Source organism: Monopterus albus, unplaced genomic scaffold (assembly GCF_001952655.1).
Source record: "Monopterus albus unplaced genomic scaffold, M_albus_1.0 scaffold325.1, whole genome shotgun sequence".
Taxonomy (NCBI): domain Eukaryota; kingdom Metazoa; phylum Chordata; class Actinopteri; order Synbranchiformes; family Synbranchidae; genus Monopterus; species Monopterus albus.
Window position 1 is genome coordinate 94,066 of NW_018128205.1, and position 15,943 is coordinate 110,008.

Sequence of the window (15,943 nt, forward strand, 5' to 3'; positions counted from 1 at the left end):
GTTTTAAAAGAGAGCTTGTTAGCAAATGCTAAGTTTACAGTAATGGATTAAAAGCCTAGGCCTGCATTTTCTGTGATAAGCACTTTTGACATTTTAAGTAGATTTCCCTGATTATACATACATATTTTTTCTTGGGCAGCCCAACATTTTCAAAGCAGGACTTTTACAAGTTGAGTATTTTACAGTGTACTTTTAGTAGAATAAATGAGTCAATTACTTTCTCTACCGCCAGGTGGCGCTCTGGCACACCGTGTCTCAGCCTTGGTCTCGCCACCGCAGTACCGAAGAAGAAGAAGCAGCAGCCGTAGCTGCACTGACCGTTGTTCGCAGCTATGTAGCTTACGGGTATCGGTGAACTCAGACAGTGGCTCCGACCGCTCCGAATCTGACTCGGACTCCGAGGCGGACGGAGATGTGCGCGAAGCCGAACCAATGGAAGTGGAGGAGGGAGAGCTAGAAGCGGAGGACATATCCGTTAACCGTTCCCTGAAGGAGCTGCTACCGGTAAGTGCACGGACGAGGCCCTGTGAGACCGGGGACTGGCGTTTACTGCAGCCGTGGGAACCGCGTGAAGTGTCGGCGTGTGGTAACGTGGACTCCCGGCTCTACTTACAGGAACGAGTCGTTATCACGGCGACCGTTACGGGCTAACTGTTAATAACGGTCACCTGTTTTTAACACGCGCTTGTTTAAACTGACGACATCTTTGTTTAACAGCTGGAGTTTCATTGTTTATTTCAGTCACTTGTTGCTAGTCGCCCTTTAAATGCGGTGTTTGTATGGAGTCACGGTGCCTCCAAACTCTGTTAGATAAACTGGAAATTTTATCGGCAAATGAGCGCAAGTACTGGAATATTATGTAAGAATTAATGGTTCGATACATGCACAGTCACTGATGAGTTCGGCATAATCGCCCATTTAAGTGATAATTTTTTTTAAAGATCTAGTTCGTTGCTCTGTGGTTAACGTACTCACCTGATAATCTTCCCATTAAATTAACGAGGGTAATAGTGAAACTAGTCCTATTCTATTTGAATCGTTCCTTTAAGTTTCTAAAGTTGATTTGTGCCACTTCAGTGTTGCAACAGACTGTGCTGCAATCTAATTCATCTCAATTCTGCAAATAAAACGTCATTGAGTTTAGTTTAGTTGTCTTTTATTAAGAAATACAGACAGTAATCCCTTCCCATTGTAGGGGTTGATTGGATTTCCATCTTTGACTTAAAGGTGACTTAAAGGTTCAGTGAATGATTAAAGCTTTGACAAAATAACGTTGTAAGACCTGAAAGTGACAGCTTCACTCAGTAATTACAAATTGTGGCATAACAGGTCTGAACCATGCTGAGATACTGTCTGTGTGTGTGTTTGTTTTTGTGTGTGTGTGTGTGTGTGTGTGTGTGTGTGTGTGTGTGGTCGGTCGGTCACTGGTTTCAAAGTGGAGTTAAAATGCCTGTTATTTGAATAGGAGTTTGGCATTAAGCTATGGGTGAGAAATTTAAAATGCTCTCCATGAGGTCTTTGCTGCCCCCAGCCAACAAGCACTGAGTGTTCAAGGTGTTTTGGTTTTGTCTGAAATTTCTAATTTGATGAGAGTGGGCAGTAATTTTATATGCAGTCAAATATTTTCTTTTATGCATTTGACTAGCAAACCTCACTGTAACAAAGTTAGCACACTTTCTGCACCATAGCTTTTCTTAAATGCAGAATTTTCTTCTGCAAAAAATTTTGGTCACTGATGAGCCAACTTTACGTTCGTGAATGTTGCTTTCACACTTAAGATTTGCAGAGATTATAGTGCCAATACATTTGAACAGGTTTCAGCTGAGTAACCATTTGAAAATGTGTGTATGTTTTAGCAATCGATGACATAAATATGCTGCCAAGTCATTTGAGTGCCTTTATCTGTGCAACTGTCCCTGAGCAGAGATTAAAAGCAGTGAACTCCTGACAGATATATTGAAAAGTGTCTGTGCCACTGGATTGTGTTTTGCAGGATACGAGTCGAAGATATGAGAACAAGGCTGGAGCGTTCATCACTGGAATCGATGTCAACTCGAAGGTATGTCTCTGACACTGACACACACACACCGTTGCATCACTTTTAGGCGACATTGCATAATTTTAGTCTCAATAATGAAAAGAACCCATGTTAAACAATGAAACAGGAAAGCGTTATCTTAACCATAAAACGATGTTGCTGCCCTGTCTGACCTCAGCCTGCCACCCCGGAGCCTTGTAACACTACACACTCTTGCACACAAACCAAGTGTTAAACCCCATATGTCTGCATTTTATGACCGGTCCAGAGCGTAGTCCACCGCACACTGTGACAGAGGCTGTCGAAAACATCACGTGTCCCACTCACAAAGCTTTACACTAATCAGACTTTGTTTAGAAATATCAATTCCTGCTCCTTTTGTAGCCTGATATGTCTGTGTTAGCTTAGCTAACTAATAACTGACCTGGCCGTGCTTCCACCTGCTCTGAATGTGGCTAATGAGCCCTCTGAAAGCTGGGAACCCACAGCTGATACTGGCTGCACATCCTCAGCTGCAGTCTGCCTGAACTCCTTCAAACAGTTCTTACCGACAACAGCAGCTCAGGCTTGCACTGCTTCCCACCTTCCTGTTTCATGGAGATGTTAGCATTTCTTTTTAGCTGCTAACATCAGAGTCCGACTTGGTTTCTGTAACCTTCTCTAATGTTTTAGCCTTTTTCAGAAACAAGTTGAAAATACTGACATTTCCCCACAAAAAAACATGTTGGACATGTTTCATTAAGAAAACAAACAGGAAGTGACTGTTAAACAGATGAGGCATTGATTCAAATGACATTACACTTGATTTAATATGATGCTTTTTATGATTGATATCGGTTGAACTGTTAAGGTAGGACTTCATTGATCCCACAATGGGGAAATTACAGCAGACAGATGTGTAGAGAAAAGCAAGCTGACATTGCTGTATTGTCCTGTGTGCTCCTGTGTCGCTTTTTGGTGCTGTATAATCTGAATAAGGCAGAGAGAATGCAGGCCACAGTGTTCTGCACACAAGGACATCCTGTTATGTCGCTGTACTTTGATAGCAAAGTTATACACAGCACTCACACCAGGCCTTGCTCTTTGCCCGGAGAGATCTTTGACTTTTCTGTGCAAAAGTTGTAATTAAACACCACAAAAGACAGAGCTCATAGTTTTGGTTTTATTACAGAAATTTCAGCATCTTTACTAAGACTTGTAAAAAAAAAAGATTTCTGAATATAACAAGTTGCTTCATAGAGTAACTGTAATAAAATTAGTAAATGTAATGATTTAACACGTTAGGCCCAGCACTGGTTGTGATGCGAACTGTAGCACTGAATGTATAGACAGCGAGGTGTTAAACTTGTGTGTTTTCATCAGGAGGCAATTGAGAGAAAAGAGAAGCGAGCAAGACGCTTCCATTTCTGTGTCGAGGAGAGTGTCGGGCAGAGGAACTTTTTCCTGGATAAAGACACCATGAAGAAAGGTACCTGAGCTGCACATGGCCAGCTAGTTTGTTTTACACGAGGTGTATTTGTTGAACCTGTTGTCTTCTTCTTCTTCTGTGGTGCCTAGCCATCCCTAGACTGCGCCTGGAGGCGATCCACGTGACGGGCGTGGACGACATGAGCACACAGGACATCTTTGGATATTTTAAGGAATATCCTCCAGCGCACATCGAGTGGATCGACGACACATCTTGTGAGAACCACACACACATGTTGGCTGTAACCATAGCCCCAGCCTAAAGCAAAACCTGATTCCAAAATGAACCCTAAAACTAGGTCTGAACTCTCACGGGGGGTTAAATATAAGAGCTTAGCAGCTGCATTTAGTCCCAGCTACAGGCATAAGACAGTTTTTTGGCCTAAAGTTGTGACCAGGTAAGAGTTAATGATCTCTGCTCTATGTTACACAAAGCTCCAGTAACTCCCAAATTAAAATCATATTAATTCAACACAAAGGTAAAATCCTGACCATGCTAGGTGGCTAATGCTAGCAAAACAAACAGGTTAGCATTAGATGCTAACACAGCCAGAAGGAAGAACGCCACCTCTTCATCCAGTCTGAGTCCTCTGGCTGCTTTTAACCCTCTCTATGTCACACAGCCAAACCCATGATAACCCTGGTTGTTGCTCTTTCTTTGTCCCACTCTCTCTGCGCAAAAGATACCACCTCTTCACTCTGGCAGCCGCTGGTTCAGACATTTAGCCGCCCAGAGCTCCTCCATGGCTGTTTGACATGACTACTAGCAGGTGGAAAAACCCTTCTTCTAACCTTGGCTAGGTGGAAGGTGGGGCTTGTGTACAGACCATACTTTGACAATACAGGGTGGAGAAGTTGGAATAACAACAGGAGGGCTGTAGGCAGCAGAGGGTCATGGAGGGAGGTGTAGCTGTGAGACAACACATCCTGTCCCACTGTCACTGGGGTTAACAGACACTTTGGAAACTGACATGTTGAGTTTGATTCCAGAGATCAACGAGGACCATTCTGTGCTTGTCTGAGTACCACCTGATTGTTTCCTAGGTAATGTAGTCTGGCTGGATCACGATACATGCATCCGAGCCCTCATCAACACGAGCCAGATGCCTGACCTGGAGGCTGTTACCACAGAGACACAGAGCAGCAAAGAGAGCAAAGGTTGGTGTGTGTGCTAAAATACACACAGCAGGTGTTTAAAGGGGGAAGTGAAACTGATGTGTGTTTTGCACCTGACAGGACGTCGGCATCAGGGGTCTGATGATGAGGAGGAGGAGGATGATGAAGAAGAGGGTGAGGTAGACGAGGATGACGAGGAAACAGCAAAGAAGAGCAGCGAGGGGAAAGACAGTGACAGAGAGGTGGAGCAGAAGACGAAGGTCGAGGGCAGTCAGGTAGAGCACAGCATCCATGGGTCCTGGAAAGGTCCATGAAAGATCTAACATGTCACAAAGATGCAGACCCATTAAGGATCATATCGGACCACAGGATTTAAGGTTGCGCTATTCTGGGAGGGAGCCACTGTATTTACCTGCGCACATTCTTGTTAATTTAGCTAAAAAGTTGCTTAAGTCATTTAGATTTCACTTAACGGATTGGTGATTCAGAATGGATAACCTTAGCTAATGGTAGCTAACTCAAAGCAGACCTAGAGATCCCGTCGACGAGAGCAACAGACTGAACAATGACTGCGCCCTGATCTCTGCTCTCGGGTCAGGAGCTAACACTAGCTAGCAGCTGTCGGCAGATAAACACTGCACATGACTCAGTTTCTGCCTGTGCTCAAATTGAACATTTGGATGTAGTTGAAGCATCCACTACTGTATGTAGTTCATCTCACTATGCTTGGTAATGAGCGTGATCCCCCAAAACGGCGCATTTACCCAAAATTCTACATGACATGACAACAGTGTCACGTTCTCTATGATACAAATCAATATTGAAAAAAATATCCATGTTAAATTGTAATTGATTTAAAAACATGGCCTTTGTTCTACTGTGGAGAGGATGTTGCATTTTCTTTACAACTGTTAAACGTGATGTCATAAAGTGCGCAGATATCCTGGCCATCAGCAACTGATCAGGTTTATTGATCCGTTCCTCTAAGTCCTCTGTGACTGTGTTTGTCAGATGGACGACCTGTCGCGAGCGGAGAGAGAGTCTTTGCTGAGGAACGACCTGCGGCCGGCTGTCAAACCCTTCAAGGGAAACAAACTCTTCCTGCGCTTCGCAACACAAGGTACAAGTCCTGCTACCACTTTGTGAAAATACTACTGGTCCTGCATTTAAATCTTAAGTAAATCAGAAAAGATACTTGCAGTATGTGGTTAAAGTGAGAGTACTCAATGCATACCACTGGTTTATTATTACTCATGCATTAATGTGTGTAAAGTGGAGCCTTTTTTAAACCATTTTGTGTGCGACTGCAAATATCTCTGATATTTCATTTTTCCCACCAAACAGTCAAAACCTTAAAAATATATATTAAAAATAAGAATAATTTAAAGTAAAATCAGTAAACATTTGAGCTGGAACCATCAAAACAGAAACACTTTTGTATGAAAACTTTGACAATGACCAAAATATCTGGCAATTAATATGTATTTCCTGTTTGGTAATGAGAAAGCATCACTGCTTGCATGTGTCCCTGTTTATAAAGAAACTAAAGCTGTCACAACGATGTAGTAGTGCTATAAATGGTATCATGTTTCCCTCTCAGCTGTAGTGGAGTAGAAGTACAACATGGCATGAGAATAAAATACTCACCTGAAGTTCAAGAACCTCAAATTTGTGCTGAAGTATATGAAACTAATTATTTTCTCAATTAACTGACTCATCTTGTTTTTCTGTAAAATTACTAGAAGGTGGGGATACATGCTCTTTCCAGACCTCATTCCTGAGGCCTTCACATTCTTAGTTTTGTCTCAGACCACTGAAAACCCAGAGAAACTCACATTGTTTCCATTTTTGACTAAGAAATGCACCAAAGTTTTACATTAGAATGTGTAGAATATGGTGGCTGTGGCTCATGAGGTAGGGCAGTCGTCTCCTGACCAGCAAGTTGGTGGTTCGACTCCCGGTCTCCCCGCATGCCTAAGTGTCCCTGAGCAAGACACTGAACCCCGAATTGCTCCCGGTGGCTTGACTAGCGCCGGTGCATGGCAGCCTGTCGTCATCGGTGTGTGAATGTTGTGTGTGAATGGGTGAATGGTGTATGATCTTCTGTAAAGCGCTTTGGTCAGTGCAACACACTGTGAGAAAGCGCTATATAAAATACAGTCCATTTACCATTTTTAGAACCAGCAAATATTTGACATTTTTGCCTAAGATATAACTAAGAACAAACTATGTCCTTGTTACCCAGATGACAGAAAGGAGCCAGGTGCCGCTCGTCGCAGCAGATACTACATGAAGTACGGTAACCCAAACTACGGAGGCATGAAGGGAATCCTCAGCAACTCCTGGTGGGTCTCGCACACCGCTTACTGGAAACACAAAGATCTGGACCTTTTCTGTGCACTTGTGTTCGATTGTCTCTGATTGTATCTACGATTTTGTTGGCCGCACTTACATGAAAGGTCAGAATATTAGAAACCCTCTCGTCTGACTGCAGCCTCAGGAATGAGTCAGGTGGTGTCCTCCTGTACAGGGTTTCTGCAGGTCCTTAAGAAGCCTTAAACATAGTTAATCTGATTATTTTAAGATGGCATTGCTTCTGTAATGTCGAGCTAAGTGCAGTTGAGTTTTTTTTTTTGCATTTCTGGGAACATGCTGAGGAAAGACAGCAGCCCTACCTGTGGCATGTCGGCTCCATATTGTAGTTCTGTCTCTGATCAGGTTGTACTTATCACACTGGATTAAAAGGACAAACCAAACCAACCTGGTTAGAATTGATCAGAGAAGACTCAGCAAGCATGCTGTGTGAGGTAGCGCGGTGCCTTCCATCAGTGGCTGTTTCTGTGACCATCATCAACCTGATGTGTGGGCGTGCAGGTTTACTGAGACCTGGACTGAAAATTGGTTGAAGCCTGTTAAACACACAAGTTCACAGGTGCACCAGGTGCAAGAAAACGCTGACATTGGGAGCTGTGGGCATAAAGACACTGGAGTCACATGGGAAGTCAGAGAAACCCAGACAGCTGTTAAAAGCCGGCCATCAGACAGTGGTGTTGTGTGTTAACATAGTGAGAATCATCAAGGCCCCAGCACCACCGCACCGGCTCCCGCTGCCCCCCCTGCTACGTTTAAAAAAAAAAAAAAAAGTCGGTCCCAAATTTACTGGGGACTTTGTAAGCATTACAGACATGAACAAAATTGTTGGCACCCTTCTGTTAAACAAAGAGAAACTCACAATGGTCCCCTCAAATTAGCATCATGGGTGTTTTCAAACTTGTAATTAAACAGGCAGACTGACTGGAGGGTGAAAAGTAGTCACTGTGCTGTTTGGTATCATGGTGTGTACGACACTGAACATGGACCACAGAAAGCTAAGGAGAGAGTTGTCTCAGGAGATTAGAAAGAAAATTATAGACAAACATGTTAAAGGTAAAGGCTTTAAGATCACCTCCAAGCAGCTCGATGTTCCTGTGACTACAATGGCACATATTATTCAGAAGTTTAAGGTTTATGGGGCTGTATCCAACCTCCCTGGATGTGGCCACAAGAGGAAAATTGATGACAAATTGAAGAGACGGAAAATGCGAATGGTAACCAAAGAGCCCAGAACAACTTCCAAAGCGATTAGAGGTGAACTCCAAGGTCAAGGTACATGAGTGTCAGATCGCACCATCCGTCGCTGTCTGAGCCACAGTGGACTTCATGAAGACGACCGAGGAGGACTCCACTGTTGAAAGCAAATCATAAAAAAGTGAGATTGGAATTTGCCAAAATGCATATTGACCAGCCGCAAAGCTTCTGGGAGAATGTCCTTTGGACAGATGAGACAAAACTAACTTTTAGGGAAGTCACATCAGCTCTATGTTCACAGATGCAAAAATGAAGCATACAAAGAAAAGAACACTACTACATACTGTGAAACATGGAGGAGGCTCAGTTATGTTCTGGGGCTGCTTTGCTGTATCTGGCACAGGGTGTCTTGAATCTGTGCAGGGTACAATGAAATCTCAAGGCTATCAAGGCATTTTGGAGTGAAATGTACTGCCCAGTGTCAGAAAGCTTGATCTCATTCATAGGTCATGGGTCCTTCAACGGGATAATGACCCAAAACATACTGCTAAAAACACCTAAGAATGGCTAAGAAGAAAACATTGGACTGTTCTGAAGTGGTCTTCTATTAGCCCTGATCTAAATCCTATTGAACATCTGTGGAAAGAGCTGAAACATGCAGTCTGCAGAAGGCACCCTTCAAATCTGAGACAGCTGGAGCAGTTTGCTCACGAGGAGTGGGCCAAAATACCTGTTGACAGGTGCAGAAGTCTCATCGAGAGCTGTAGAAATCGTTTGATTGCAGTGATTGCATCAAAAGGTTGTGCAACAAAATATTAAGTTAGGGGTACCTTCATTTTTGTCCAGGCCAGTTTAATTAGTTTGTTTTTTTAAAATGCTTCTGTTGAACCACAATTCAAAAGCAATGACTGATTTTCATTTGTTAATTTTCAGTAAATTTTTGTTACTTTTGTCAGTTTCACGTGATTTCAGTGACCATCGTGAGTTTCTCTTTGTTTAACAATTTTGTCCATGTCTGTAAATTTCACTCAGCTGTGATGAAACCTGCAGAAATTCTGCACATTGAGCACTGTTAAAGTGAAGGTTTTAACCTGAAACCTTTTGCTCTGTGTAACATGATTCACTCGTCACGTCGCAAGTCAGTTTTTGAGAAGAATTGGTCATAAGTTTAAAACCTGGAGCATCACATGTAAAAGTTGTTTGTGTCTAAAATGTCCTGTGTGTGTGTGTTCAGGAAGAGGAGGTACCACAACCGGAGGATCCAGCGAGATGTCATCAAGAGCAAGAAGCCTCTGATTGGAGACAGCATGGGCCACACACCACCATACACACACCGACACTCAGGTAAACACACACTGCCCAGAAACACACTGAAATACATGGAACAGGCTGGTGAGTCTGTGCAGAGTAGGTCAGAGCTGCAGGGTGAACTGGGCTCCATGCTGGTCCTGGCGTCTCAGCTCTAGTGCAGTTGTGACTGATTACATCGGCTGAGTTTACAGAGGTGATTGTTATTCACTGCCCATCTGTTCCATAGTCCCTATAATAAGAGGAGTCTTAATTCTCTCTGAGATGTGACTGGACAGAGTTTAGAAAGACATACCTGTGTAAAGGTGCCACCGTTCACACTGCAAGATGTGAAGCCCACAGCAGGGATGTGGTAGTAGAGCAGGCAGAGAGGGGAGGGGATTGAAGTCTCTTCAGCAGTGTTGTGGTTGTAACTAAAGTCTGTTGTGCTCTGTAGCGTTCGGCTGACATCTGATTCAGTGCAGCCACAGCGCTCTCACATGAACCAGCGTCAGGAACATGATGCTGCAGTAACAAACACCTGCTGGCTTTCAGTCACTCAGTCCTGTTCTTCTTCTGCCCTCAGCTGACCTGGTCAACCTGCCAGAGGAGCCCATCAAGGAGGAGGAAGAGGAGGAGGAAGAGGACTGGGATGAGGACATGGACTCAGATGACAGGGTGGTGGAGTACAAAGAGAGGGGCGACAGGGAGCGAGGTGAAAGGGGTGGTGGCTCCCGTTCACTGGGGGCGGGGCTTCATAGCCGTGTGGAGCGCCCGCCATCTCCCTGGTCGGAGTCGGACGAGATGGACTACGACCTGGAGCTGAAGATGATCTCCACACCGTCACCAAAGAAGAGCAAGAAGATGACGATGTATGCTGATGAGGTGGAAGCTCACCTGAAGAGCATCCGGTCAGAGCCCGCCGCCATTTTTCCCTCACCTGACCTGAACAGGAAGACAAATTACTGTGATATTTACTCAGCATGTGCTTCAATTTTTACTTTGAAAAACAGATGCAATGGAGCCAAATATCTTGTGATAAAAGAAGAGAATCACTTTTGGAAATGTTGTTCAGATAGTATGACAATGTTTCTGTGGTGTCTGCTAATACAGATGATAGTAAATGGCTAGCATTCATTGATTTATTGGTCTTACTATGAAGTATTGCTATACACTAGTGGGAAGCACTGAACAAATGTGATATTGGAAATCTAGGCCATGTCATCTCTGTGGGCTCCGTCTTGTTTCTGTTTTCAGTTTTAACCCCAGCCATTTTGTGTCTTGTGAGTAGGAACCGGATGGGGGCGTCGGGCTCACAGAACAGGACCAAATCCTCGTCACCCACCAAGGTGACTGACGTCCGGCAGCTGCTGGAGGAGAAAAGACAAGGACTCTCTCAGCACAGGCAGCCCCCCCCAGTGGCCAGCAGTGGGAAAACAGGTGCCCATGACAGTACCGTATATCTAAATGATTTTATCTTACATCTCCTCACACTTCTTGTAAAAAATAAGTCACTGTTTTTTCTCCTTTGAAAATCTGGCTGGTGATGCAAAACAATTATTTACTAAAATCTGGATGAAAAATCGCCAAGTTCAATTGGTGAGAGAATACACGGTATTAAGAGTCCTGTGACAGGTAGTTACCCTGCTGATATGTGCCTGTAGATGTGCGGCAGCGGCTGGGGAAAAGACGCTACTCTCCTGACAAACGGCGCTCACCCTCCCCTGACTCCCCCAGAGACACACCCCCAGCCAGAGAGCCAATCAGAGACGTGCATCGCAGACTGGGTGTGGCCAGCCAAGACGGCAGAGGGATATACTCCAAGAAGACAAGTATGGAGGAAAAGTGCAGTCTGCCAGCTTCGTCCTTTCCTTTGTTGTTCTCCTCCACCTCCTGTCTTTTCTTCTTCATGTTCTTGCTGTGTTGTTCTGTCTTTCTTGCAGAGCTGGCCTGAGCTCTTCTGCTGTCACAGGAAGTGCCACTCAAAAACTGTTTGTCCTGATTATAAAACATGTTCTCGGGCAGTGTTTTTGGATATTGGCTCTATAATGTTCTTATACTCCCCAAACTTGTTTTAATGCCTCTAAAATCCTCAGATGTGTCACAGCCTTTGTTTAAACCCTGCCTACAGCCCTCCTGTTGTTCTTCCAGCCTCTCCACCCTGTGTTGTCAAAGTATGGTCTGTAAATCAGCCTCGCCTTCCACCTAGCCAAGGTTAGAAGAAGGGTTTTTTCAGCCGCCAGTAGTCATGTCAAACAGCCATGCAGGAGCTCTGGGCAGCTGAAAGTCTGAACAAGCGGCAGCCAGAGTGAATAGGCGGTGTATTTTGCGCAGAGAGAGTGGGACAGAGAAAGAGCAACAACCAGGGTTAACATAGGTTTGGCTGTTTGACTTGGAGAGGGTTAAAAGCAGCCAGAGGACTCAGACTGGATGAAGAGGTGGCGTTCTTCCTTCTGGCTGTGTTAGCATTTAAAGCTAACCTGTTTGTTTTGCTAGCATTATCAAAAAGGAAACATACATTCATTTACATTTTCTTTTTCCATTTATTCTCAATGTGTAATTAAAATTTGTGATTATTTTGGATGGAAACTCATCGTACCCCTAAAGCCCAGCATTTATTGTAGCACCCCCAAAGTGTTTCCGTTTTGATCTCTACATGTGTTACAGAAAGCCCTCTGAGCAGTTGCTCGATACATTTTTGTTCGGGCCGGCTCTGCTGTCTGCGGGACAGTCTGGTTGATTATTTGTGTTCACAGTGTGAGTTTACAGAGCTGTTTCTGTTTCCCATCCCTCCCCCTCCTATCGGCAGGCAGCCTGTGGAGCAGGCTTGGCCCAAGCGATGACAATGCCAGTGGTGGATGTCACAATCGCAAGTCGAGCACCCGTTCATCGGTCGTGTTCTCCTCATCACCCAGGCAGAACGACAGCAGCAGTAGCAGCAGGAAGAGACGAGATGATGGAGAGGAGCAGGAGGAGGAGGAAGATGACACAACGCTGCAGAAGATGTGGGGCGCCATGATCAAACAGAAGCAGGAGCATGTTTCCCACAAGATGAAGAAGAGCCGGCTGGACAACCTGCCGTCACTGCAGATCGAGATCAGCCGTGACAGCAGTGATGACTCTGATGCCTGAAACTGAACCAGTGAGGAGGAGGAGGAGGAGGGAAACCTGCCAGTCGTTTTTTTTCTCTTCTGAATGTCCCTCTTCTCTCTTATTGCTGTCACCTGCAGAGCAGACTGCAGATCTGAGGGCAGCGTGCTGGGCCGTCTTTTCATTTTGGATTACTGCACAGGTAGACTGGGAAGGGACCAGGAGCCGACAGAGTCAGGGGTCACTGTTTGAAGTGAAGCTTCCAAATCCAATCCAGGATGGTTTTGTAACACTTCCTTGTACAGGGCCATTATTTCCACATAGATCCATTATAATTTCCCAGCTAGAGCTATGTAGTTCAGACTGACTGTAGGAATCAGACCCAGTGCTCAGGGTGTGTGTTTCTAGTTAATTCATATTTAGCTTTGAGACTGAGTTCTGTCTGACAAAACGCGTGGATTCATGAAACTTGGGAAGTGATGGATGTTTGACATCTCCCAGTGTCTGTCTGCTCACATCAGCTGTCACTAATGTTCATCCTGTCAGGAACTCAATGACAGAACAGGCGTGTCTCTTGTCAGTTTGTGTATCTGTACTCAGCCAGAGATTCTCTGTTAAGGAAGATCCTCTGCACCACCGCTGTCGTCTGTGCTTCTATAGTTCCAACAGACAAAGACTTGTTCTCCTAAGAACATATGAAACAACAGTTGTCAGATTTCTTCAAGTTTCATCAACATTTAGCTCAATAGAACTATCCATATGGGCTCGGTATCAGCATATAGTCAATATTAAAAGAGACTTCACTGGAACAGGCCTGGCATTAAAATGCCTACATGTGATATAGAAGCATTCCATGGCTGTGTCCAGGGCCCTGACGTCTTCTACTCCACCCATGCTCTTGTCAATAGATTAAATGCCGGTGCTGATGTTTAACAGCCAAAAATGCTGTCAAATGTACATCATTTCTCAGTTGTATTATTACCAGGATAGAGCAAAGAGCATCATGGGTAATGCACCACTGAAACCTGGTCAGATCCTTTCCTTGCCTGGTCGGGTTTTAAAGAAGCTGCTCTGTGCATCATCAGTAAATTGTTCCTCTTCCACTGTAGAGATGCTGGAATGTGTCGGCCTCTTCTCGAGACTACACATCATGGGCCGCCAGATTTAGTGTTGTCAAGCTGTTTTTGTCTCCAGACTGTGACGTCCTGAGGCCTTTGCCCTTGTGGTCATATCGATGTCCCCCTCAGGACCACCACTCCTCAGCGCTTTGAGCTTTTTCTTATTTGGCTGCAGCTCAGCAAAGCCAGAGCAAAACTTCATTTATAAAAGGGGTGTTTTTACACTTCACTGACCTCCACCAGTCTGAGCAGAGCTGGGCTGTCTTCCTGTGGACAGAAGCAACAAGAGGATCAATAAAGGATGAACAGGAAGTGTTGAGCATGAAATGACCAAACTGACTCGCTGTGTGGCTTTGTGCTGTTCCAGAAAGCTGAAACCGACTGAGAAAGAGATGAGATGAAACAAGGCAAACACTCTGTGTCTGACGCTCACTCTCCTAAATGTGTAACGTTTTTGATAACCCGTTGTGTGTTACTGAGCAACATCTGACTCGTCCTGCGCTGAGTGGCTGCTGGCTGTGTGTGGACACGGTATCATACATCCTGCAGGAGTCTGCTTAAAATTTTTTTTTTTTTTTAAATGAATTGACACACAGACTTCAGTTCATTCAGTGATATTAAAAAGCTGGTTATGAATTTAGATCATTATTAAAATGTTGGATAAAGCTTTATTCTACAGGTCTGAATATTCTGAATTATTTCCTGTGAGTTGTACTAGAAAAAAAGGTGATTTGGTGTTAATAATATGGAGAATAATCACCTCAGTTAATCAGTTCTAATTAATGGCCAAGCTGTTTCAATACAGAACAGATTAACTGAACATGTGTAGAAGTGAATTTGTCCATGGGTGAATAAACTTTCCAGAAGGTTTTAAATTAAGGCTGCGACTAACAGATTCATCACAGACTCGTATACAGATTATTTTCTCTGTAGTTTAGCAGATAAAACCATCAAACCTTTAGTAACTTCAGCTTCTGAGATGTGAGGAGTTGGTATTTGTTCAGTGCATATTCTACAGACTAGTTTGAACACTTGGTCAAAAGTAAATTCTAAGATAAAAAAAAATCTGGGATCTGAACGCAAGTCAAAGCACAGCCCCTGCTCACATGTGACAGGATAAGAAACTGCAGTCACACCCAAATCGGTAAACAGCATTTACTCTGTCAGTTACATTATCTTTCTGTATACAAATGGTCAGCAAAGACGAGAGAAAGAACAAGAAGCTTCTCTAGTCCTTTCAGTTTCAGGGGACATTACTTTAAATATCTGTACATTGGAATATTTAAGAGGAATAAATAAATTTTTACTTCTTCAAATGTCACAAAAACTTACCACTGATACAGTATGTCTTTGTCAGGGTGTATATCAGACTATCAGTAACAGTTTGTTTATTGGAGATGAGTTTTACACTGACAGATGCCACAAATCTGGGTCACAAGCCTTTAATAAACACATTAACAGGATTATTATCAAAAATGTTTGTTAAAAATAAGGTTCAGTTGATATGTTGCTGTTAAACTATCAATATTGCTATCAACCTCACCAGCCCAGTATCAGTCTGGCTCTACAGTGTTAAAAGTGGAGTGAACCATTGGCTTGTGACCACACTAACAGGGTTTCTAGTGGATCTCTCATCAGTCTGGTTTTCTGTTATTCCACATCTTATATCCTGGTGTCACTTATCAAACATAAGCAGTTTGAATTAGATTGTCACTTCCCTTCTCCAGCATTTGTCCTAACTTGACTGAGTCATCAACCACAAATAAAGGCTTTTGTCAAAAGAATTTTAATAAAGCAACGAAATCACTGGAATCATTTTAGGTAGTTTACTTTACTTGCAGCAAGGAGACAAGTCAGCATGAGCATACAGAGTTGTCTGAGTAAAACAGATTCAAACAGCACAATATATAGTTGAAAAAGCACACCCTGATAACACAACTTAGGCGCTAATCATACTGGAACACATGTTTATCCTGCAGTTGATGGTTGTGTCTTGCTTTGTCTGGAACATTCTGTAGTTGAGTATATCACAGCACACAGAGTTTTACATGAAAGATAGAAAACCTTCAGGCTTACACAGTCAGTTTCTCACATGGCTCTGTTCGGAAAGTTTAAAACATTAAATAGCATAAATCAAGTTTAATAACAGAATTTTTAAAACAGCTTCTCTGGAGTTTTGTCCAGATGGTCCACTTCACTCTCAGAGAGGTTGTAGTTTTAGGACAACCTGTGTTAAAATGTGAACTGTTGAGTAAAATTA

The 15,943-nt window shown here is 43.6% G+C and overlaps 1 protein-coding gene across 1 annotated transcript; it reads left to right on the forward strand.

Moving 5' to 3' along the window:
• The first annotated feature begins 204 nt into the window (after positions 1–204).
• Positions 205–15,464, forward strand: ncbp3 (nuclear cap binding subunit 3). The gene is made up of 13 exons (XM_020624298.1): positions 205–504; positions 1,994–2,059; positions 3,401–3,506; positions 3,596–3,721; positions 4,550–4,663; positions 4,742–4,896; positions 5,633–5,741; positions 6,867–6,966; positions 9,423–9,532; positions 10,062–10,386; positions 10,767–10,915; positions 11,140–11,307; positions 12,285–15,464. Exons 1-13 carry the CDS (start codon positions 205–207, stop codon positions 12,605–12,607), a joined length of 2,151 nt encoding a protein of 716 aa, XP_020479954.1. The 3' UTR covers positions 12,608–15,464.
• Positions 15,465–15,943: the final 479 nt, after the last annotated feature.